The sequence below is a fragment of the Ursus americanus genome, chromosome 25, assembly GCF_024610735.1.
Source record: "Ursus americanus isolate L20-20 chromosome 25, mUrsAme1.1.p, whole genome shotgun sequence".
NCBI classification, from domain to species: domain Eukaryota; kingdom Metazoa; phylum Chordata; class Mammalia; order Carnivora; family Ursidae; genus Ursus; species Ursus americanus.
The window spans coordinates 2161724-2187752 of record NC_142151.1 but is presented as its reverse complement, the minus strand read 5'-3'; the positions used below and the strand labels follow the sequence as shown (position 1 = coordinate 2187752).

The 26029-nt window shown below is 46.9% G+C and overlaps 1 protein-coding gene across 4 annotated transcripts in view; it reads right to left on the bottom strand.

Moving 5' to 3' along the window:
• Positions 1-4026: 4026 nt before the first annotated feature.
• ADA2 (adenosine deaminase 2) overlaps positions 4027-26029 on the bottom strand; it is a 56241-nt gene continuing 34238 nt past the window's right edge. For all 4 annotated transcript variants that reach the window (XM_045775020.2, XM_045774984.2, XM_045775002.2 and 1 more), the window contains 9 exons: positions 24431-24760; positions 23655-23880; positions 22218-22428; positions 12873-13000; positions 11113-11203; positions 9834-9942; positions 6646-6803; positions 5877-6079; positions 4027-5635 (listed from right to left, as the gene is read on the bottom strand). In XM_045775020.2, coding sequence (XP_045630976.1) covers positions 5536-5635; positions 5877-6079; positions 6646-6803; positions 9834-9942; positions 11113-11203; positions 12873-13000; positions 22218-22428; positions 23655-23880; positions 24431-24752 — 1548 coding nt within the window. In that variant the 5' untranslated portion in view covers positions 24753-24760 and the 3' untranslated portion in view covers positions 4027-5535. The remainder of the gene's footprint in view (positions 5636-5876; positions 6080-6645; positions 6804-9833; positions 9943-11112; positions 11204-12872; positions 13001-22217; positions 22429-23654; positions 23881-24430; positions 24761-26029) is intronic.

Sequence of the window (26029 nt, the reverse complement as noted above, 5' to 3'; positions counted from 1 at the left end):
AGATGATAGATAGATAGATAGATAGATAGATAGATAGATGATAGATAACTAAATAAAAAGAGAAAGCTCTTTCTTACAATAGAATGGCAACCAATAAATATGGAAGTAATCAATATTCGGTGATTATATTTTCTAAAATTTTTTTACAAACTTTTTTTTAAAGATTTTATTGATTTATTTGACAGAGAGATACAGCGAGAGAGGGAACACAAGCAGGTGGAGTAGAAGAGGGAGAAGCAGGCTTCCCGCTGAGCAGGGAGCCCAATGCAGGGCTTGATCCCAGGACCCTGGGATCATGACCTGAGCCGAAGGCAGACACTTAACAACTGAGCCACCCAGGCACCCCTAAAATATTTTCTTTTTTTAAAGATTTTTTATTTTTTATTTATGTGACAGAGAGACAGCCAGCGAGAGAGGGAACACAAGCAGGGGGAGCGGGAGAGGAAGAAGCAGGCTCCCAGTGGAGGAGCCTGATGTGGGGCTCGATCCTGGAACGCCGGGATCACACCCTGAGCCGAAGGCAGACGCCTAACGACTGCGCCACCCAGGCGCCCCCTAAAATATTTTCTGATGGGATCTCTAATCCTACATATTCTTAAATTGTGACTTTGATAGTCTTCCATCAAAAAGTCCCTGCCTCTTGAAACTAGGAGGGCTTAGGTCGAAGAGATATGACCAGCCGAGGTTGGCGGAAGTGATACCATGTGACTTTCAAGGTCATATTAGAAAAGACAAGAGCATTTCTGCTTTATTACCTGAACACTTACTCTTGAAGTCTTTGGCCACCATACTGCGGGGAAGCCCACATTGGCCCGTGTGGAGACTCCGTGGCTGAGCCCTGGGATTGTAGAGAGATAAGGAGACGGCTGCCAAGCCCCCAGCTGCTCCAGCTCCACCACCAATTTGACCGCAAATGCATGAGAGACTCCAGACTAGAACTGCCTAGTTGGTCCCTTTCCAAATCCCTGACCCACAAAACCTATAGGACATAATAAATTTATATTATATCTTTTCTTTTCTTTTTTTTTTTTTAAAGATTTTATTTATTTATTTATTCAACGGAGATAGAGACAGCCAGCGAGAGAGGGAACACAAGCAGGGGGAGTGGGAGAGGAAGAAGCAGGCTCCCAGCAGAGGAGCCCGATGTGGGACTCGATCCCATAACGCCGGGATCACGCCCTGAGCCGAAGGCAGACGCTTAACTGCTGTGCCACCCAGGCGCCCCAATAAATTTATATTATATCTTAAGCCATTAAGTTTCGGGATAATTTGTTACACAGCAACAAGAAACTAGAGGGGTGCCTGGGTGGCTCAGTCGGTTAAGCATCTGCCTTCGGCTCAAGTCATGATCCCAGCATCCTGGGATCAAGTCCCGCATTAGGCTCCCTGCTCAGGGGGGAGTCTGTTTCTCCCTCTGCCTGCCGCTCCCCCTGCTTGTGCTCTCTCTCTCTGACAAATAGATAAAATCTTTAAAAAAAAATAAATTTCTTAAAAAAAAATTAGTAACTAGAACAGTAATGACTGTAATAATAGATTCAAGCAATAATCTTCAATGGCTACAGAAACTAATGGGTTAAAGGAGAATAAGAATTTTACATAGAGTTTTACAGAAGTGTTTCCCCATTAAATATTTATTAATCACAAAGCGGAAAATTTTGCAGTTCCAAATCCTGGCAGACATTTCCTTAACAAAGTGACTGAAGTGAACATCATCATAATGGGACAGATTGACACTGTAGTCACTGGTATGCTGATAAATGATTAACAACGGGCTGGGGGTGGGGGGCTACTGATTTGTAATATCTGCTGATTTCTGTAGCATAAAAACTCCCACAACGACCCAGCTGCCTGGCTGGCTCAGTTGGTAGGGTATGTTACTCTTATCTCAGGGTCGTGACACTTAGCTCCACATCGGGCCTAGAGCTTACATTAAAAAAAAACAAAAAAACTTATAAAACAACTCCCACAAAGACCAATTTCAGACCACCGTTGGTTTCACAGCAGGCTGAAATTTTAGTGACTGTTTGTTGACGACCTCCAGCAGGCCCTGATCCATGTACCCCCTGGATGTGATGTACTGAGAAGGACAAAGCATCACTTCTGAGGCCTTCCACCTGAAAATGTCTAAACGGGAATCTCTTCACAAGGAAACATTACACAGACCTGAAATGAGACATTACCAAATATAACTGGTTTGTACTCTTCAAAAATGTCAAGGTCACAAAAGACAAGGAAAGACTGAGGAACTCTTCCAGAGTGAAAGAGACAAGACAGAGTATAGCTAAATGTAATATGTGATCCTGGGTTGGGTTCTGATCCAGAAAAGAAATATGCCTGGAAGGGTCAGGGCCAGATGGTAGGATCTTATCAACGTTAACTTCCTGCTTTGGGTGGTTATACTGTGGTAACACAGAAGAATGACAGGGTCTTTAGTAAATGGGCACTGCAGTATTGACGAGTAATAGGTCCTAATGGCATCTTAAGTCTCAATTGGTTAGAAAAAATAGGATCTATTATGCAGACATTGAAAGAGATACAGATATATATACAGAGAGAATGGTGTAATAAATGTAGTAAGATGTCAATGATGGGGGAAACTAGACAAGGGGCATGTCAGAGTTCTTTGTACTACTGCAACTTTTCTGAAGGTTTCACATTATTTCGAGAGAAGAAAGAAAAATATTCCATGGTTTTCCCTAAGGCTGGATCCCAAATTCTCACCTGCTGGAAAACAGGACGATTCACATCTCCAACAACATTCCCTCAGTTTGAAGTTTTTTTTTTTAAAGATTTTATTTATTTATTTGAGAGGCAGAGATAGTGATAGAGATAGTGAGAGAGAGAACGAGCAGGGAGGAGAGGGAGAAGCAGGCTCTCCGCTGAGCAAGGAGCCCAATGAGGGTCTCGATCCCAGGACTCCAGCATCATGAACCCCAACTGAAGGCAGCTGCTTAACCAACTGAGCCACCCAGGCGCCCCCCTCAGTTTGAATTTTGAGAATTCCCCCTGCCCTTCCCTGGGAGATGTGCCAGCTGATGAAAAGCTCTGGGACCCAGGAGGAGGGGGCTGGACCAGGGCATTCATCATGGACCAGATAATGGGGACTTGTACAATAAGCCTGGCAAGTCAAGGACTCTTGGTGTCCCTGGTCATTAGGTTTTTCCAGACTAGAAAATTCACCTGATGAAGAAGGAAAAAGCATTTAACTTTCTCCAAAAAATAAATAGACTACATAATTCAAATTACAAAAATATGTTTTAGCAGAAGGCTTTGCTTCAGATTTCCTTTAAATAAATAGCAAGCCCCCAGGTGCAGCATGATTTCATTTACAAAAATTCAATTAACACACAAGTTTTCCCAAAAACATATGTCAGGGTACCTTCTGGTAAGTGCCACAGGAGGAATAAGTGAAATCAGATTTAACGACTCTGCTCCTGGTAGGAATATTACTTAGTTCCAAGGGGTCTGAAACCTGTTTCCCAGCTCTTCATAATTTAATGTCTGGTTCTGTTGGTGTTTCTAGTTCTCTGCTAGGACTCAGCCTACTGAAAAGGCATGAAGACAAGACTAATAGCTGGTTTAATTTGCCAAATCAGAGATCACACCAAGTCCAGGCCAGAGACCTTACACTCCTGGGAGACCCCTGTAGTCATGACAACTTGCTACAGAAGTCCATTCTGCTAAGTTCCATTTTCACCATTTATTAAATATAAGTCAGCTGAGTTGGGACCTATGTACTAGCTGCTGGGACTGCTAAGGCAATAAATCAAAGACTGTCAGAATTAGACAGGATCTTAAAGGTCATCTTGTTCCATCTGGGTACCAGACTGTGGTTGAGGACCCCTAATCAGCAAGACTTTTTCCAGTGTCATGAACCAAACAGTGATAAACTACTAATGGAGAGAGGGTTGGCTGCTGCGTTTGAGCCTAGATGCAGGTGATGGGTGACGGAGGAGAAGACATTTGAATCCACCTGGGACTTCTAAGGAATTCTTTGATCCTCCTTCACTTCCTTTAGTCAAGTGAAGACAGGGCTGGTTTCTTTCCTTCCTTTTCCAGAAGACCACGCTAGGAGCCAGAATTCGATCACATGAGGTCTTTTCTTTGGGAGACTCTGCTCTGTTCCCTCCTGCTTTAGCAAACAGCTCAATACATACAGGTTATATCCACTCATTCAACATATCTTTTATTGAGTACTGACTAGGTTTGGGGCATGGAAATAGGCTCTGTGTTCACAGTGTACGTGAAACAATCATTAGTACCTGCCCACGTGGAGCTTACGGTCTGGTGGGAGGGAGACTATAAACACAGAAATAAATACATAATAACAAACTATGATTAAGAGTCATGAAGGAAAAAAAGTAAGGCGTCATGAGAGATATTAACAGGTTAGGGGTCTAGGAAACTTTTCTGAGACAGTGACATTAGAGGTGAAACCTGAAGGGTGAATAGCAGTCAGTTATACAAAAGTAAAAAGAAAGAATATCCCAGGCAGAGAGAATGAGAAAAGACTCTGATGCAGCATAGAGTTTGGGATATTTGAGAAACAAAGGGCCAGTGTGGCCAGAACCTGGTACGCTAGGGGAGCCTGGCGTAGGATAATGCTGGAAGGGATCCAGGTTCAATAGGATGCTATATGCCCTGTTGAAACATTTGGGTTTTTCTAAGTGCACTGAGTTGTAAGCAATGGAGTACCCTGATTTAATTTAATTTGTTAAAAGTCATTGCTCTGTGAAAAATGAAATGAAGAAGGCAAAGAGAAGAAAGGAGAGATCAGTTAAAAGGCTATTGTAACTCAGACAAGAAGTGATGATGGCTTGAACTCAGCCAATAGCAATACAGATAGAGAGGCATAGAGGATTCAAGATACATTTTGATGTAGGGAGCAGGGGAGAGAACAGTATCAAGAATTTCACTGAAAAATTCTACTTAGAGCAACTGGATGGAATGGATGGAGGTGCCATTTACCAAGATGGGAAAGACCAGGAAAAGGTTGAAAGGGAAGAGATTGAGAGTTCAGAATTGTACATAGTAGTTTCTGAGATTTCTGTGAACCTTCCAAGTGAATGCATAAATTGGGAATCATCAGCAAATAAATGGTATTTAAAAGAAAAGGAGTGGATAAGACTACCTAGGAAAAGACTATAGAGTGGGAGAGAAAAGAAGAGGAGAAAAGCAGACATGAACAGAGAAGCAAAACTAAGCCCTGAGGAAATGCAACCCAGAAATCTGATAGAGAAGATCATCTGGAAAAGGGACCCCAGAAGCAAAGGCTAGAGAGAAAAGAGGAAACCAAGACAGGTGATGTCATTGAGGTTGAGAGAAAAGAATGTTTCAAAAAGATGAATTTGGTAGACGGTTTAAGTGTTTCTGAGAGGTCAAGAAATGTGGAGGCCATTGATGACCTTTATGAGGTCAGTTTTGATAAAGCAATGGAGGGAGAAACTATACTGGAGTGGGTTCAAGAATGATTGACAGAGGTGAAAACAGCTTGCAGAGAGAAGCAGAGGAATAGGGTAATAAATGGCTATCTTCTCAATTTGGCCTCCTGGCCAGGTCAGCTACAAATTTATTCCATCTCTCCTCCCAGGTTTTCATGGCAGCCTTTTTATCAATATCCAACAAAGTGCTGAACCTGCAGGAGAAAAAGCACCCAGGTCAGCCCCAGGAGAAAGGGTTGGGCAAAAGGTGAGGGGATCTCAGATGCTTGCAGAGCACATTTCTCCCCAGTCCAAGAGCAGCAATGAAACAGAGGCAATGTGCGGAAAACACACAGAAACCTTCCTGGTTTCTGCCCCCAAATTCCAAGAGAGATAAACACAAGTTGTGGGATGGAAGAGGGGGTTGGGGATCTGGGAATTACACAGGATACTCACTTGATAGAGTTCATGGCTAGCTGTTTGAGTGTCCTCAGATCGGCTGCCATTCCCCCAATGCCCATGAAGGCCTCATAGAAATCATAGGATAAGCCTTTGGCACCAAAGACAGCTGGGTCATCAGAGCTGATCACCATGGGGTACCCAGTGGCCATCAGAACAGCAGCAGGGTGGTTTCTCAAGTCAGACACCAGTTTCAGAACCTGCCAATAAGAGGCAAAGGAAAAAGACAAAATTTGACCCATATAAAGAGTTGTCACAAAAGAGTCAAGACCATGAGCATAACTAGCTCCTTTCTTATCCTCATCACCACTGAACATTGGGATGACTTCTGGGCACAACACAGGAATAGAGCCAGTCCTCATGCTCTTCCTAATTTTCTCCAAGTTTCTTCACCACCACAAATATTTGGTCTCTCTCTTGGTCCGGCTCAGAGCAGCTCTCCGGAACACAGCAAGACAGGCAGGTGCACAAAGAACCCCAAGCAGTATCCTATGGCCCTTCCCACTCCACTGGCCTTCCTCACTGTCCCTTTAGCTTTGTCTATAGCTTCACCCAAAATTCCACCCCACTGGGGACCCTCACTGATGCCTCATTGTTATGAATGGGTTAGGCAAAGGGCCATTCCTAAATAACTTACTAATGGGAGTGAGACAGTGTAGGAATATAGAAAACCAGTGCGCTAAGGAGCAAGACATTATACAGGAAAATGTTTGGAAATCAGAACAGAGGTTGAAATTGGAGGGTTGGTTGCATGGATCACACATACCTGGTTGGAGATGGGACAGACTTCTATGGGGATGTTCTTCTTCCAGGAGTCGGCCCAGACTGCTGGGTGTTTGGTCAAAGCAAATCCATGGCCAATCCTGGTAGAGTTCAGTAGTAGAGCATCCAGAAGGTTCCTATCTATGGAAGTGCCCTGCCAGTCTGCAGGAAAAGGGATAGTCTTCAATCAGATGGATCTGGTCTATAGATCATCCTCAGATAAAGGCTCCAGATCCCCAAGAACAAAAAAGAACATTCACACACACACACACACACACACACACACACACACACACACACACACACAATCGTCCTTATAACAATGCTAAGGGAAGGTAATGGCAAGCCTTTATTTTATGTATGTGTATGTAACAGATGAGGAAGTTGAAACTTACACAGGCTTTATAAATTGAAGGAGCATATTCAGTTAAGTAGTAAAACTGGGTTTCAAACTTTGGTCTATCTGACTCCACAGTCTATATTCTTTCTTTTCATTTTTTGTTTGTTTCCAGAGCTATGTTCTGGAGTTTTTTTTAATTATCTTTACAACAATGTGTTGCAAACTCTCTCAATATAATTACTTGTATGTACTTACTCAATTTATATCTTCAACAATATCAACTGCAACATCAATTGCAAGATACAATGACCAGCACAAAGTGGTGGCAGATACTGTCGGCTGCCTATTTACCAGCCATCCCCATTGTATCTTCCTTGCTGGCAGGGCTTTCTTTGGAGGGTGAAAATAACAGGTCCTGACTCTCCCAGCTTCCCTTGCAGCTAAGATAGTCCTAATGCTGTCCTCGAAGGTTATTGGTGGGGAGTTCTTGGGCTTCCTCCTTGATAAAAGGAGATGAGCTGGAGGAAATAGCTTGTCTTTTGCTTCACTGGATTGGTTATGCCTAAATGGAACTTGACTACCTGACAACCAAGTAAGGTGAAACCCTGGACTTGACATGGACAGCAGAGGTGACTTATTATAGAAAATAATAGATGACTTTGGGACACCTGGGTGGCTCAGTTATTTAAGTGTCTGCCTTCAGCTCAGATTATGATCTCGGGGTCCTGGATGGAGCCCCATGTGGGGCTCCCTGCTCAGTGGGTAATCTGCTTCTCCTTCTCCCTCTGTCCCTCCTACTCCCTCCCCGCTTGTGCTCACCCTCTCTCAAATGGATAAATAAAATAAAAATAAATAAAACAGATGACCTTGTTGTAAAACCTATTAAATGTGTGTATGCCATTTCTGGCAGCCAAAAGCATCCTAACTGATCACATGTTAAATATGAAAATTCCACTTTTCTGTTAGTAATAAAACCCCAGAATTCCCATTGCTGGTTAGGGTATGCGTTTCAGGTGGATTTTCACTGGTTTCCTATCTAGAACTTTTTTTTCAAAGATATCTTCCTATTTACTTATTTATTTATGATTTTATTTATTTGAGAGACAGTGAGCGAGAGAGAGTGAGCATGAGCAGGGGGAGAAACAGAGGGAGAGGGAGAAACAGACTCCCTGCCCACTGAGCAGGGAGCCCAACATGGGGCTGGGTCCCAGGACCCTGGGATCATGACCTGAGCCGAAGGCAGATGCTTAACCAACTAAGCCACCCAGGTGCCCCTCTTCCTTTTTAAAAATAAGAACATGACTCTTGGGTATTAAATACCCAGGTCCTGGCAAAATCCTCTCCTAGGGCCGTGCATCTTAGAATGTGGTTAGATCCTGTTACACTGTTTCATACTGTTGAAATGATTTCACACAGGTAAGTATGATTTTCCCAACTAGATCACAAGCTCTTCAAGGTTAACAACCCTTACCCCCTTGCCACATCTCCCACAAACAATTCTTCAAATCTCCTAGAACAACTTTGATCTAAAATGGATCCAAAATGACTTGAAATGTCAAGGAAAAAAGAGATTAATGCACATGGACCCTTCCTCTGAGAGATGGTATGATACACCAAGGTTCGAACCTGGTTGTGAAATTCAAGCCCCCACTGCTCTTCACTTATCTCCTTGGTATTCTAATGATGACTGGTGCCTAAGGTACTCAGGGACACCAGGTGGGATGCAGCAGCAAGTTTTCCTCCTGATCTAAACCCCCAACATCTTCATTTCGATCTGAAATTGCAGCCATAATCTGGGACTCTTTTTGCTTAGGGTTTAAACATTTTAAGGACTGGAATATGCGAAGGTCAGTCTGAGAGAGGATGCATGAGCCTATGGAGTGAGCAGTGGGGAACCAAGCTGTGGCTAGGCTAATGGCATTTCAGAAACAATAGCAGCGGGCCTGCTTGAGCTGGGTGGGGTCTCCTCTTCAGCACTGATGAGTGTGGACAGAGCCTCCCAGCTGCTAGAGCAGGCCTGGTTCTAGTCCCTCTTCTGCCATTTAACCCATGTATGACTTTGGACAGGTGAATTAATCTCTTAAGCACAATTTGCTCATTATAAAATGGAGATCATCAGAAAAGGCTACTCTGGAGACTTTGGCTCTTCACCTATAAAATGGGGGAAGAAGGGGGCCTGGGTGGCTCAGTTGGGTAAGCATCCAACTATCGATTTCAGCTCAGGTCATGATCTCAGGGTCTTGAGATCGAGCCTGGAGTCCGGCTCTGTATTCAGCGGGGAGTCTGCTTGAGATTCTCTCTCTCCCTCTCCCTCTGCCCCTTCCCCACTCAAATAAATAAATAAACAAATAAATAAATCTTTTAAATAAAATAAAAGAAGGATAAAAACACCTTCCTAGCAGGACTGGGGTAAGAATTAGAAATAATATATGTGGGGTGCCTGGGTGGCTCAGTAGGTTAAGTGTCTGCCTTTGGCTCAGGTCATGATACCAGGGTCCTGGGATCCAGCCCCGCGTTGGGCTCCCTGCTCCGCGAGAAGTCTTCTTCTCCCTCTCCCTCTGCCTACTGCTCCCCCTGCTTGTGCTCCCTCTCTGTCAAATAGATAAACAAAATCTTAAAAAAAAAAAGAAAGAATATATATAAAGCGCCAGATACTATTATCACTGTTATTCCTTCTCCAGGGGGTTGCCGGCAGGATTAAGTGAAATAATGCATACAAATTGGACAAGTGCTATAAAAGGACTATCAACAATATCAGTACTGCCCCAGGATCCCAGCAGTTCTTTTGAATGGTGAGGAGGAGCCCTCCCATCTATCACCTCCTCTGTCCTGCTTGTCTCCATATGGCTCACCTGTCTCTCCAGCATGGAAAAAGTAAGGCAGTTTAACACCATGCAAGCTGGGGATCATCAAAGCCTCCCTGTAGTCATACAAGGAGTGGCCAGTGTCTTCATGCCCCACCTGCAGGATAGAGAGCAGGGGACATGGAGCCATCCGCTTGGTCCATGCCTCAGCTGTAACTACAACAAAATTGTGCTTCTCAAACTAAACCACACTTATCCCCAGGGCTTTGTAGCTGTGTGCCAAGAGTAAGGGTGCCTTAGGATAAAAAGGGTACCTCCTTCAGAATGCCTATTTGGGGGGAGGGGGGCAGACAATGACACATTTTTATAATAAGCCAAATACGGATATTCAATGTAGTAGAATGGAGTGCAGGCTTGAAAGAGAGTTGGAACTTGCAAGTAGATCCCTTTGAACAACTACCTATCCCCCTTCTGACCCCAATTTCCCTCTAGGACTTGTCCATTACAGTCCTCGTAGGGACTGTTCTGGAAGCTCTATACTAGAGGTGCTCCTTCTCAGCCCCCTTTGTCAGTGCTGCATGCAGAGGGAAAAGGTGAGATGGGAGGGCCTTCTGCCCCTTTCAGGAGAGGCCACATCCTTTGAGCAATCCCCAGGGATCCCAGGAGGACATCCCAGGTCCAAGCAAAATGAGTCTTTGAAATCCACTCCTTTGAGCTCTGGATGGTCTAAAAATAAGAGCTTAAGCACAGACTCAGGAAAAATGTACAGATTCTGTAAGAGGGAGTCAGGAGTGCCTTTCAGCCAGTTAGTTCAAACTACTTTAACTTTCTTAATGAGACTGATGAGTTGTCATCTGGGAAGTGTGCCCTGGCTGACAGAACCTGGCCAGGGCTTTGATTTGGTTGGAGGGGCAGGGGACAACTTGGCATCCCTGACAGTTTTGCCCAGGGCTGGCCCCATCTCTGCTTCCAGACCTCCCCCTCAACACATACACCATGTGCTACAGTTTTAAGAGCCAGCTGTGGGTAGGCAACGTGGGCTAGAAAGAGGGCGGATGGCAGGGGAACGGGAGTAAGCCCACCATTACTGCCCAACCTCCTTGAATTCTCCTTATTCTGGAACTCCCCCTTTCAGCCTTCTGGCCCTTTCTGCTCCCCTGTCTCTTGTGACTGTCATCCTCCTGCAGGCCCCCAGAGAAGGTCAGTGCTAAACTCTGGCCAGGCCTGCTCCTCTGCAGAGGGTTTCCGTGGGAGCCGCCAAGGCCTTCAGGAAGAGCAGCCTGCTGGGCTCCGCTCTCAGACAGCTTTGTGGTGCAGAATCCATTACCAGGTCAAACCCTGCCACCATCCTGGGGAACGTGTTTCGAAGCATCATGGCTCTTTGGACGGATTTCATGATGAAGGACACGTTTCTCATTCTGCGAGAGAGACACAGAGAAGCAGGGACGACAGCATGACTTGGCGTTGGTACTGCTGTGTACCCCAGAGTGGCTCCGTCGGCGCCTGGGGCTGGGCTGGTCCGAGGTACTCAGCAACCACTCCCCATGGCCCACGGGACCCTATCCCGACTGGGCTACAGTGATCCCTACGAGTGGCTACATCTGGGAGATATTTCACCCAAATCCAACCCTATCGAGGACTCTGGCTGGCTCCAGAAGGACCCATAGTGTCTGAAAAGCGAGTGAGGGAGACCTGTGGGATACTTTTCATTTAATCTGCATTTGGATGAAGCAAAGAGGGCTCGTCCAAAACTTGCCCTGCGTCCCTGAGAGGATGGCTCTCAGTAGTGGGTGCAGTAGAGCCTGGCTCTCTGTTCACTGGGCACCTATGAAATGCAACAGACCCCCAAGTCCCTGTCAGGTCAGCTGGACCTGGAAACGATAGGTCCTCTGTCCTGAATTAAATCAGCAAGGCCCTGGGAACTCCAGAAACCATATAACTGAACTGTCTGTCTTCTCTCCTCACCCTCTCTGTTCAAGTCCTGGATAGGGATTGAGACAAACAGCACAACCACGGAAGCACCAGCAGGAAAAGTCTGGTACAGCTCTGTGACAGGACAAAGGTCTCTGCACAGCAGCTGGCTCACTTGTTCCTCAGTTCTATGGGCCTAGATTTCTCTTGCCCCCTTCCCCCATACCTGCTCATTCCCTCTCCTGCAGAGGGAACACGAGCATTAACCAGCTAGCTGCAGCCCAGCCCTCACACCCTCCTGCCACGGTTCCCAGGGAGCTTCTGAGGGAAACCCCAGCCTGCCAGCTCCATCCTGGCTGACTAGCACACAGGGGCAGGCCTCTGCTCCTGCGCCTCACCCCTCCAGCCCTCACAAGGAGGGAAGGGGAGTCAGGGGGGATGGGGCAGGGAGGAGTCTGACTGTCCTCCAGAGCCCAGCCTCTAGGGTAGGCTGAGCAAATGGAGGAGCTGCCCCTCCCCAAGCCCTGACTCCATGTAATCCCCATCTGATTGCTGCCCCTGTAGACGGGTCACAGGCCTTAGGCTGGCTGCCCTTTGACAGGAGGAAAGAGCCATCCTTTGGTACAATCAGAAGGAAAATTAAGCTATAAAGTTTTCTGCGATTGCTTGGGGGAAGAGTGGTTCTTGTTCACACATCAGGTCCCACAAACATGCTCCTATGGGGTGTCCACACACAGACTCTGCGATACCTGTCACTCAGGGCTCTGTCACCAGTCAAGGCCTTGCACACAGCCATCCACAGCACTTGGATGACATCAGGCAGAACCCCAGAGGCAAATTAAAACAAAGAAATGAGCCAGTTATCTGAACATACAGGCAAAAACATATCCATAACTGAGTTACCCAGGCCAATATGGGGTCAGGGCCTAGAATTGCCTGGAAAATTGCCACAGTGCTTCATTTCAGCTTAGTTGTAAAGATCTGAACTAGAAGTGACTTCAGAGGTAGATGTTTGCACCCATGCACAAATGTACCTTCAGTTGGCACTGGGGGTAGGTCTCTGATGCCAGCCTCCCAGACTCCCTCTTTCTCCCTCTCTCCTCCCCTCCCTTCTTAGTGGCTCTGCCTGCACCCTGTTCTCCCAAATCCTGCAGTTTCAACCATGTTCTCTCTCACCTGTGATCCGAATAAATAAGTTTGAGTCCAATAAACCCAGGATGCTTTTTCGCAAACATACAAGCCACTTCTCTATAAGTCCTCACTGACCACTCTTGGTCATGGATGGTCCCATTCAGTTCGTAAACCTGAGAAGGAAGCATGGTCATGGTCAGACATCAGAGGTGAGTGAAACTTCATTCCCATTGCCAATAATCTGTAAAACCATGCTGGACTTCACAATTTTCTTGACCAATGCCTTCAATAGCCTCAGACATTTATCAGAAATCCTAGTCCTGTCTGGGATAATGCTCTTGAACACCACAAAGCTGGGTGTCTGCCTGTCTCATTCACTGCTGGTCCTTCCACCTAGAACAGTGCCTGGCACATGGCAGGCACCCAACAGGCATTTGTGTAATGAACGAAGAACAGGTCAGTGGGGGAGAGGACCCACTTCATCTCCCCACTTTCCCACCCCTAGGCGGGATGTCCCCTGAGGTGGACATGGTGAGAGGCAGAGTGAAAAGAGCCAGCAATGGACAGTGGGTAAGGCAAAGGAGAAGGAACAGGTATAAAGAAGTACCCTCTAAAGTGCCCTCTTTGCAGGCTGGGCCACACCAAGCCCGCTATTGAGAAGCTGGAAGGGGTTGGAGTGACGCGTCCCCTGCCACTCCCTCTGCCCTCCCCTGTCACTGGGTCAGCTCTCAGCCCTGCACAAAGTGGCAATTCAGGGTCAGGACAGGATGTGGGAGTTTCCAAAGAGATTGTGGGGCAAGGGAGGATGGGAAGAAATAACCTGCAGAAGTTATTTCCATGAACATCAATTAAAAACCTGCTGTGTGCAAGGAATGAGGCTAGGCCCTGGAAGGGGTGCAAACGCTAGTAAGACAAGGTGCCTGCCCTTCAGAAGCTCCCGATCCAGTGGAGACAGGCTCTTTTCATTTTTACGATATAAAGCAGGAAGACTTAAGTGCTAAATAGAGGTTTATGGGAACTCAGAGGAAAGGGGGTCCCTTTTAACTGGAGAGGGTCAGAGAAGTTTCCGGGTGAAATGGCGCTGGTGCTGGGCCTGAGGAGGCTGCTCCAGGCTGGCCCCTCTAGCTAAAGCATTGCTAGTCCTGTGTAGGGAGCAGTCGTTCTACAGAGCCAGAACTGCACGGCCAGGGAGCAGAGGCTAGAGGGCAGAGAGGCAGAATGGGGGCCACGAGCCCTCTCACCATCTAACGGAGAAATCCCTTTTCCTCCCTGGGGTCATCTCTTATGTCCTAGAGCCGGTGGTATCCAGGAAGCTCTTCTCCTTCCCCTGCCAGTCACTTGCTCACTTTTACCGGCCCAGGGGACCTCCCCTTTCCCTCCCAGCTGCACCCTGGAGGTGCTGCCTTCTGTTCCGGGGCAGCCTCCCCAGGCCCACAGAGCAAGCTCTTGGCTCTTTTACTTCCAGGGTGCCTGTTCTGCAGCCTGGGTTGGGGGAAATGGGGTGAATGGGCAGCTCTTCCTAGCCCCTCCTCTTGCCCCATTGGCCTTGGTTCTTTGGTTTCCTCTGCTGCTGCCCCAGTGAGGCCTGGCCTCTCATGCAATCCCCTGCAAGCCTGCCTCAGCCAACTGGGCTCAGTATGGGCAGGTGGCTCTTCCCTGATTGCTTGGCCTAGGAGTGGACATGCTCAAGCTTATTGAATGTTAAAGCGGCCAGAACTTTCCAGAAGAGAGACTCTCAGAAACTGCTAACTCAGTATCTAGACTAGCCTGTTACTATTATTATATTTTTTACTGAAGGGGATCAGAACACGCCACCCTAAAATATGCTACTTTTCCATAAGGATTATTTTGCGTGGAAGGCAATTAAGCAGCAAACACAGAGCTCTCTGCCCTCCTCCTATCTGCCTACAAGCAGGACAGACACTGTTGGTGAAGGTGCTCCCCCTTCCATCTCCCACACCAGGAGAACAAGGCTTATCACTGGAGACAGAAGGTCAGCACTGAGATGGGTCTGCACAAGCAAACCTTACTAACATAACCCTTATCTTCTATGAGTTTCCCCCATATATTTCTCTCTCCACAATCTACTGACCCAGAAACCCAAACCCCTCTTCCTTTGTATCATCATTTCTCCACAATTTATCACCACTGGTTAAAATAGTGTATAAGCACCTGGTCTACCCAGTTCTTTAGGTCTTCACTTTTTTCTACAAAGGCCTCCATGCACACAAAAATTAAATATTCACATCAAATACGATGTGCATGCCTTTTCTCCTGTTAATGTGGCTCTTAGTTTAATTTGCAGTCCCCCAAAACAGAACCTTAAGAGGGTAAAGGAAAGTTACTTTCCTCCTTTCCTACTTTACCAAGGATTTTTTAAAGAACTCTTCCTGTCACTGATCAAGGCTTCAACAGACTTCCAGGCCCTCTGTTAGAATCTTCACATCTTTGATGCTGAGAGAACCTATATCCTGTACCCCAGCAGTACTCAAAGTATGGTAAGGGAACCCCTACGGGTCCCCTAGACTTTTCCAGGCAGTCTGCAAAATCAACAACTCTCCTCATAAAGATTTTAAGATGTTATTTGTCTTTTTCATTCTCATTCTCTCATAAGTGTACAAAATTTTCCAGAAGTTGCACCATGTGTGACAATAGTGCTTTGACAAATAATGGATTGTGTGCTTGTGTAGGCTTGTGTTTTGAAATTTTCTCAGTTTTAATTTTTTTTTTAAGATTTTATTTGTTTATTTATTTGACAGAGAGAGACAGCGAGAGAGGGAACACAAGCAAGGGGAGTGTGAGAGGGAGAAGCAGGGTTCCCACTGAGCAGGGAGCCCGATGCAGGGCTCGATCCCAGGACCCTGGGATCATGATCTGAGCCGAAGGGTGAGCCACCCAGGCACCCCTCAGTTTTAATTTCTAACACAGGCTAGATTATACAGGATATAGTAGATATAATCCATATAAACAAAAGCTCTTTGGGATCCTCCAAAATTTTTGAATGTCCAAGTGTGAGAACAATGCATTAAACCAACCTAGAATTGATACTTGACGCTGTCTTGGCATTACCCAGCTGATTTGCAGAAGGGAAGTCACCCGGCCAGACACACCAACAGGATTCTAAACTACTGACGGTGGGCTCCAGGTCCTCTGAATCCTCCCACCTTCCGTCCTATAGCATCAGAGTAGGAGCTCCACAAATAAGTGTTCACTTAAGAAGAGCACTGTCCACTTGGAGTTTCAAAAGTACTAAGCCTCGGCAGCATGTTTTAGAGAAGGGATGAATAGGTGGATATTGGAGCGGGTAGAATAGTGCTAGCAGAACAGAAGGGAAACAAAAGAACCTTTAAAAAAATCAACAAATGACAATTCTGCCTAAAAGAAGCTCCTTGGCATATTAAACAAGTACGTACGGATATGCAAATGACACAACTAGAGGCTTGATGGGGGCTTGCATATGGCTGCAGTTCCAAGCCATCAACTCTGTCATTCTAGTACTTACTGCGGGAGCATCCGAGACTCCTGCCTTGCAGGGTTCCAACCCCACTGCCAGTTCCCATAGCATGGAGAGCTGCGAAGATGGAATCTGGCCCCTGAGGCTACAGATGCCAGAGCCCTTGTCTCTTGGTGCCTCAGTAAATCACCACCGGGTCTGCCCATGCCTTTTGCTCCTGGGCCTCTGGCTCCTGGCCAAGAAACTGCAGGCTTTATGGAAGCACCTAGGACAGGACCTGAATGCTCAAGAGCACCCCCATTTCAAGGAGCAAGAGACCCTTTTCACGGGGAGACCTGCAACCGCTGACAGCCTCAAAGCCACTCCACTACCAGTTAGAACACTGCTGTGAAGCCAGGCATTCAAGGAAAGTTCTCAGCTGGTGAGGGGGTTCTGGGCAGCCTTCTGGAATCAGGCTCCCAGTAGGGGTATGTTCTGCCCCAGTCAATCATACCTCCCAGGGTCGCTGCAAGGACCAAATGATTTAATATTTGGAAAGCACTCAGAAATGATAACTATCGGGGTGCCCGGCTGGCTCAGCCAGAAGAGCCTGTGAGTCTCGATCTCAGGGTCATGAGTTCGAGCCCCCCCATTGGGTGTAGACATTACTTAAAAAGATCAATAAAAACATAAAAAAGAAATGATAACTACTAATAATAATGTTATTATTACCAATCTTATTATCACCAGATGTAGAAAAACTCAAAATCTGCAGTTATCCTAGGAAGATGAGTTAATATCTAAGAATTGAACAATTAGCAAGTACAAGTAGGTGGTGTCAGTCATTTACCTAAGACTATGTGATACAAAAGCTGCTATCTCCCTGTAATAAGCCCTCTTGAGTTGAAAACACACTGGATTCAATGTAGATTATCTCAATTTTTCATTACAGTTTAATTGTGAAACTATAAAGTTGGCTATTTATGCAAGCCAAAGTAAGATTACAAAATTTTATTGTCTATGATATCATGGAATTACAGAATTCCAAAGGTGGAAGGAACTGAAGGGAAATGTGAAAGCAGACAGTTGCTCAAGGTCACACAATTAGTTTGTATCAAACCAGAAACCAGGACTCAGAATTAACTGAGCTTGTATTATGTGCCAGGTAATGTCAAGAACCTTACATCATAAACTCCTTTAATCTTCGAAACCACACTATCAGGTAGTTCTCATTTTACAGATGAGGATTTTGAGGCTGAGAAAGGTCAAGAAACTCAGTCCTACTCCACAGTGGGAGTGAGGGATGGGGGTCTGCGGAGTTTCAGAATCTTGCTGACCCTGAGGGGCTCTTGTCATCAGAGCAGCCCCTGTCTTCACCTTCATACTCCAGTGGCAGGTAGGGGTCTCAGCGTCTCAGCTCCGGCTGCACATTACAATCACCTAGGCAGAGGGAGATGCCTCGGTCTCACCCCAGACTAGTTAAATCAGAATCTCTGGGGTCAAAGTTGGTCATTTTTATTTTAACCTCCCCAGGTGGTTCCAATGTACAATGTACAGCTAGGGTTAAGAGCTACTACTTTTGTGGACTTGACAGACAAGTAAACAGCTTGACTACAGCAGAGTAGGATAAGTCGGGTAAGGGGAGCAATTAAGGGGGTCCCCCAACCTCGCTTGTCAGTATTCTCGTAGTTACACCAGTAACAGGAAACAATGGTCACTTCAGCAACAAGCCAGGTGGAATTTTCAGTGGAGGATCGGCCAAGAATCCAGGAAAAACCCTGGCGGTGGGAGTTGGTAGGCAAAGCCCGAGTAGTGTTCCTTACACAAGTGACAGCATCCAAGGAAACGTCCGGGAACGACCACGATGGGTTCTCTCTGCCACTGACCGTCTCTCTCCTAAGACCCCCTGTCAGGAAGTGCCAGCAGCACAATCTCCTGTTGATAATCCTCCGGGGTTTTAGAAGAGCTCAGCTCTGAAGACTGGCCGGGACCCAGTCTGGGCCTCCGATTCTGGCCGTGGGGGAAGGGACTGGAGCCCAGGAGATAAGACCCGCCTAGCAACTGTTGCTAAAGGCAAGTAGCCTTTGTTATCAAGCATTAGTAACACAATAGGAGGCTGAGCAGCCAGGATAGTCCATCAACATCATCCCAGGCCCTGAATTAGCCCCACAAGCAAGAAGGGGGAGGTTGTGCGGCTCAGCAAAAGAATTCCCGTGCAGACGGTTTTTAGTTGTTAATGTGCTGATGGCTCCCCCTACTCTGGCTAATGGGGGGCATTAAGGCACAGACTCTCTATTGCAAGAGGCCTTTGTTCCAGGGTCAGAGCAGAACAAATGGTCAAATCCCATCCCCCTCAGCCTCTCCAGAATCCCAAATCCCAGCAGCCTTCCACCTTCTAGGATGCCCGGGCGGGGGGGGGGGGGGAGCAGAGTGGGACAAGAGGTTAGGAGCGAGGCAAGGTCCCCAAGTGAAATGCCCTAGAGCCCACTTCTCCATGGGGGAAGGAGAAAAGGGGGAGGGATGGAACAGGAAACGACTGATTTCCCTCCAGTTTCTCAGCACCTTCCCCTAAATGCTTCCCCACCGGCTCAAGATGAAAGTCACAGCCCTCAAAGGGACCAAGACCCAAAGCCTCTGCAATCCCCCTCCCCTCCACCCCCTAAGGCACCCAGGGCTCTGTCAGGATTGATGGGCTACTTCCCCCCACACTCCACACTGAGAAAGCTGCCAGGATTGCCCAACAGGAAGCGGCCCCCCCAGCAGGGGCCAGCACTACTCTGGGTGAAACATCAGCTCAGCCAGTCACAGGGGCTCTCTTTCCCCTATGGAAGGATGAGCCAGATGCCCTCTCCAGCAGCTCCTTTTGAGATTGAGCATGGCTGCCTCAATGCTCATAAAATCCAGCACCCTGGCCTCTATCCAGTCACTCCTTACCATCGATGTGATCTTGGTCGAGCTCTTTGACCTTCCCAAGCCTCAGTTTTCACGTCTGTAAAGCGCAAGCTTGCTGTGCAGTTCAAGAGCTTTGTAAAGGTCAAGGCGAAGAAGGCCCTTGCTCCAAGTATGGTCTGGGTGAAACCATCTGCACTAGAATCACCAGGAGGAGGGGAATAAGCTGAGTTAATTTCTCAGCTTCCTGGCCCTACCCAAGAAGACAGAATTAGAATCCAGGGAGGTCGAGGCCCAAACGCGAGTTTTAAAGAGTACCTCCAGATTATTCATGTGAGCCTGTGAGTCTGAGGACCACTGTCAACGAGCACGATTATCTCTACTGGTGCCTCTTGGCAATGTAAGATGTGGTGCCAGCCTGAAATATCTCACAATCTGACCTAAATCATGAGGCAACAAACGCTGGGTGCTGGAAATCCACATTACCAGCAAACAAAGATGGAGATGTGGACTGCCACAGGCCTGGGACGGGGGTGAAGGAGGGGTTGGCGGACCTACAAACCAGTTTCAGTGGAACCCAGAGAGGAGGACGGGCTGAGACGGGGTGGAGCCCATACTTGGAGAGAAAAGGATTTTCCAGGCCAAAACACAGGAATAAATTGTTCTGGGAAGTGCAATTTCTTCCAGCTCACATAGGCCAGACCCAATGCCAGCTCATCTCCCTTAGAAAGTCTCCTAATAGGTGGTGGACCCTCGCTTCCTGTAAAAGGATCATTTGTGTCCAGGTCTTACCTACTCTGTTCACAAAACTGCTGAAAGCTGTACTGGTGGACAAAGGTCAGCCCCACTCGTATTTCCCAAGAACTGTACTCAGGGCTTTAACTACCAAACAAGCAGTCAGATCCTGAGGGAGATAGGCACCCTTAGCTGAGAGCCTACAGTTTGGGATCCTCCAGGGCCAGCCTTGAGCTAAACTTACGGAGGGTATTAACATATCTGAGGGGAAAGGTGGGTCAGTCCCGAGCGCTGAGCCTTGAGGAAGCTTGGTCTCAGATGAAGGGAAAGGGAGCCCTGACACACAAACTGGAATTACTGGTTCTTGGGTCAGGTATATCCTTCATCAGAGGGTCGTTGGAAGATTTTAGATCAAACTGGGGGTTGTAAAATCAGTTTAGGAATCCCAACAAGAATTTAAAAATTTTTTAGAATGCAAAAGTATCAATATCTGTACATTGTATTATTTCCTAAAATGTTTCATGGATACATATGGATACACGTGGAAACACTGTCTTCAATAAAGTCAATTTACTATAGCATTTTCTACTCTCCCTGGGGAAAGGGTGATCATTTTCATCAGATTTTCCAAAGATTAAGTACACTGTTGTGTACTCTCTTAAATTCTCAGAGCCCAATGACAGGGCTTCTTAGGACTCCCGCTCACCAACATCCTGGCTATAACTTGGCTTCAGGAAAGGCTAAGATTTGCCTTCAAGGAGAGAGAATTTCCCAGTCAAGAAGCATAAGTGTCTGGCCTAATTGACAGTTTTCTCCAAAAACCAGCATTCTGACTTTCCTGTTATACTTCTGTGTCTTATGAATTTGGTCAATGTGTTTCGGTCCTCTGGAGCTCTATCACTTCTGAGTGCACAAACAATAACATTTCCAAGACTATAAAGACCATGGAATATGGTAACAAAGCCAAAATGATGCCACCCTGTGGGCCTTGCCACAAACTTGAAGGTCAGTTACCAAAGCATTGGTATGCTCAACAAATATTTCGATGAATAAGCGGACAAGTTAGGACACGATGTAGGGGAGAGCGCTACACAAAGGTCATGGTTCCCCAAGCCACTTAAAATCTTTAACCAGCTCAAACTCTTTGTGAGCCCACCAAATGGAACATTCAGAAATCCTGCCCACTCCCACAACACCCAATTCCTTCCCGCAAATAGTCTTCAGGGAAGTTCTGTCCCACAGACATCCCAAAGGAATGGTCCAGGAGCATCTGATCACCTGAAGCTGCTCTCCTCAATGAGGGGTCCCCTAATGGGGAGGCCATCCTCGTTCTCTCCTTCTACAGCCCACTTCATGAATTTTCCAGCCTATTACTGTTTGTAGGGCCCCTTTCTTGGCCCACGCCTCTTTTCAACTCACAGTTTCTGTGGGAACCTCATCCCTCTGACAGTTTTAAGGATTACCTTTCTGCAGACAAATTATCACACATCTGTTTCCAGGCTAGAACTCTCCTCTGGGCTCCAAAGTCACATATTCAACCACTTCCCAAACATCTTCAAAGGGCTGTCTCAGAGGTACCTCCAACACTACAGGTTCAAAACCAAAATTTCTATTCTCCCTCCCCATCCTGCTCCTCCTGTTACTTCCCCTATCTTCACTAATGTCACCACCAGTTAACTCAACTCAAGCTGGACGCCAGCCAGTCATCATAGAGTCCTCACCTCACATGGTCAGTCAAGATGACCTCGAGAGTCCTCCTCTGGCACACTGCACATCTCCACCTCCTCGTTGCTCCTGTCTCCCCCAAGCCTCATCATCTCATACCTGCTGTTTCCCTGCTCTCCCAGCCTCCATCCCCACCTCTCTCACCAGGCAACCCTCACACCGCAATCCCTTCTCCCCAGTGCTACCAAGGTGATCCATTCGCCAGACCCATCAGCTGTCCCAGGACCAAGAGTGTAGTCTCGAGGGACTCTGGGAAGCTAAATTTTGATATGAAAGGAAACCAGGTCAAGAAAGGTTCAGGTATGAGGCACTGCTCAGAGTCCAAGGCCAGGGAACCCTGAGCATCCAGGAGGCACGGTGTATCCAGGAGAAGGTGAGAAGTAGGGGTCATGAGAGAAGGGGGTACAAAGGGGATTTTCACAGTTTTGGGGGGCCAGCCAAGAGCAGTGCAGGTTTCCTTGCTCATGGGGGCCCCTGGAAAGACACATGTCCCATTTGGGATAAAACCAGCATCCAGTCCTATACCAGTACTAAGGTGGGGAGCCTTTGAAGACCTACAGACTGAGATCTGAAAGTCAAGCCAGAGCAGAGGAAAGAGGTGGGCTCACCGGGAACAGCATGGCTCTGAGCTCCAGGTAGAGCACATTGTCCTGGTAGAACTCCTCCAGGGCCTGGAAGACATAGTCTCTGAACACTGGTGCATAGTGGACAAGGCCAGAGATTGTGAAGAAGATCCTTTGAAACTTGGACCAGACAATATTTTGGTTTGCATAATCCACCTCGGGGTTCTCAGTCATCAGAGTGAAATTCTTTAGCAGCCTGTCCAGGACACAAAGTGGGTAAATTGAGGAGGCATGTTTCAAGCCATCACCTTCAGGCACCTGCAGGATTCCTCTCCACTTTGCTTCTCCCACCAGCTGACCCAGATGCATCACAGTGATGAGAGGCGAGGGGAAGCACTCCTGTCTGATGGAGGCCGCTCCCTGAGACGCACTTCGTGCTCCTCAAGACCCAGCTCAGGTGGGATGTTCCCACCAACCAGGCTCTCCTGCTCCCCCTTTCATGCTTAGCCAGTCCAACCCCATTGTGCTTACATCCAAGATCAAGCTCTCTTGGGGGGGGTGTTTGCACCAAATTTTATCCCCCTAAAATCCATAGGTTGAAATCCTCACCCTCAATGTGACTATAGTTAGAGATAGGGCCTTTATGGCGGTAATTAAGGTTAAATGAGGTCATACGCGTGGGGCCCACATAGAATAGGACTGTTGTCAGGGACACCAGGAGTGCACACACACACACAGGAAAGGCCATGTGAGGACCCACTGACTGCAAGCCAAGGACAGAGGCCTCGGGAGAGACCAGACTTGCCAGGATCTTGATCTTGAACATCTAGCTTCCAGACCAGTGAGAAAATAAATTTCTATTGTTTAAGCTGCCCAGCCTGCAGTATTCTGTTATGGCGGCCCCAGGGAGCTAATACAGGACGTGCGATGGAAATATGGGCACTACAGCACCCGTGCTTCACCCCTGAGTGGCTGTGTCCTAGCTGCGTGGCCATGGGCAGATGCCTTAACCATGCTGAGCTTCATGTTTCTTATTCGTGAAGGGAAGTAAGCTCACAAAAGCACTCTGTGGATGGTTCTATGATGAAAACAGTTATTACTTATAATATTACTGTTCAAGTGTGTTAGGAAGTTGCTCCATCACATTTTCAAGCTGTTTCACCCGCCAATGCACTGTCATTATTCCAGGAGCTGGGAGCTTTTCATCTTTCTGGTGTTAAGCATCTAGACAAATTTCATTTGATGCAACAACAGTGTTACTGTTAATACCTCTTACAGATCAAATTGGATTTTAAATGAATCAGGAACTTGCTATTTGAATGCTTTTGTGAAGTCAAGTGTCTTGTAAAGTTAAAAGAAAAAGCCTCCTGATTTTGTTTAAGGCCAGATTTGCACATGTTGGTTTGCACCAAGGAAGACACACCTGCACACCGCCCACTACTTATATGGGTGTGTAACACATTCTTTCCGAGCCACACTCACCCGCTGTCAAACTCAGTGACGTTCTGCATCTCCTTTCGATATTTCTCCAGCAAAACCCACTCTGAACACTCTGCTGCCAGAGGGGTGGGGGGTGTTGGATAAGCAAATTTGAACTTCAGGGCCCCCTTTGGGGTGATACAGAAATGGCAGTGGGGCCTATAGGTGACATTTGTCACCAGCCAGTTCATGCTCAGGATGCCGAAGTCATGGACATGTAAGGCAGCCCCTGGAAAGGGAAGAAGGGTGGGGGTGGGGGTGAAGCAAAAGAGGTGAAGTCCAGATTCCAGGGCACAGGGGCCGTGAGGACAGTGTCGATGGATACTCCTATGGGCCCAGATACTCCCTTGTGGGTGGATGCAGTCGCTTTGTCAGGGAAGACAGTAATGCCCAGCTCCCATGCCCTACTGTCTCTCTGAGGCAGAGTCCCTTCTGAAGCAGGGCTTTGGGTTTCCAGGGTAAACCAGCAGCCACCTTGGACCAGCCCCTTCCTAGTTTGCCAAGAAAGAACAAAGGTACAGAGTAGCTGAGTGGGGTTCTCACTGCTCCATTTATTTATTTTCATTTTATTTATCATTATTTTTTAAAGTAGGCTCCACACCCAATGTGGGGCTTGAACTCACAACCCTGAGATCAAGAGTCACACACTGTGTGACTGAGCCAGCCACGTGCTCCTCACTGCTCCATTTAGAACAATAACAGCTCCAATAAAAATGCTAGCTCCAAGTTTAGTTCCCCTACCTGCCCAGCACCCCAAACCACCCTCTCCAAACCTCTACCTTTTGGCATCTTCTTCAGGATATTAAACACCTCACTCTTCTCGATGAGATTCTTGGCCTGGAAAAAGTGCATGCTGGGAGGAAAATTCTGGATCTTCATGGCCTGTGTCACCTCAGCCTTTTTGAGAGCCATGAGCCTCTCATTGGCCAGCTCCTCCTGTTCGGTCAGCACCAACTGCCCCCCCAGCTGCATCATCTTCTCTCTCATCAACAGCTGGGTTCGTGCTGCATCTATGGATATGGCTGAGCCGAAAAAAGGTATCGCCGCCACCAAAAGCAGGAAGAGCAGGGCTGGCCGCCCCAATGGGCCACCCCCGGACATCGGGAAGCCTGGAAGAGGAAAGCGCTTAGATGGAAACCCAAAAGGGCTAAAGAAGGGAGTAGGTCAGTGAAAATCTACAGATTTAAATGTCAAACTCTGATTCTCCTTCTCCCACTCTGTTCTCAGATTACCAGGAGGCAGCATACTGAAGGATTCTTCTCCAAGCCCGCAGAGGAAAGACCTCCAGGTACAGACCTAAAGGAGTTTCTCAAATAATAAGGCACCATGAGCCCTCCTTGAAAAAAGTGGAGCTTTTCAGTTAGCGAGCCCTGTTCACACATAGAGGAGGACATTGCAATCAGTTTTTTAGTATTTCACTTTTAAATATCGTCAGGGAGCAAGAGATCACAAGGCATATAAAGAAAGCCTCCAACATGGTAAAGAAACACGAAAAAAACAGAGAGAGAAGGAAACAAAGGGAAACAGAGACAATGCAGGAAATAAAAGAAAAATTCAAAAGAACCATACTTAATATCCCAAGAAGGATACTAAAGATACTGTGTCCATAAAACAACTACAGGGAATTATTAAAAAATGTAATTTTTTATACTATGGCTAGCTGGCTGGCTCAGTCGGCGCAGCATGAAATTCCTTGTCTCAAGATTGTGAGTTCAAGTCCCACACTGGGTGCAGAGATTACTTTAAAAAAATTAGGGGCGCCCGAGTGGCTCAGTCAGTTAAGCGTCTGCCTTCAGCTCAGGTCATGATCTCAGGGTCCTGGAATCAAGCCCCATGTCTGGCTCCCTGCTCAGCAGGGAGTCTCCTTCTCCCTCTCCCTCTAACCCTCCCCCTGCTGTGCTCTCTTGGGCTCTCTCTCTCTCTCTCTCTCTCAAAAAAATAATAATAATAATTGAAATAATTAAATAAATTTAAAAATAAACAATGAGAAAGAGCTTTTAGAAATTAAAAATACAAAAGCTGAGAAGTGCCTGGGTGGCTCAGTTGGTCGAGCATCTGTCTTCAGCTCAAGTCATGATCCCAGGGTCTGGGATCAAGTCCCACATCGGGCTCCCAGCTCAGCAGGTAGACTGCTTCTCCCTCTGCCTGTCACTCCGCCTGCTTGTGCTCTCTGGCGCTCTCTCTCTCTGACAAATAAACTTTAAAAATCATTAAAAAAAAAAAAAAAAGGATTCTCTCTCCCTCTCCCTCTGCTCCCCCCTCTACACTCTCTATCTAAAATAAATAAATAAAATACGAAAGCTGAAATTTTAAAAATTAACTAGCAATATTACAAGATGGAATTGAAGATGATCTTTTAGAAATTAGGATAAAATAAG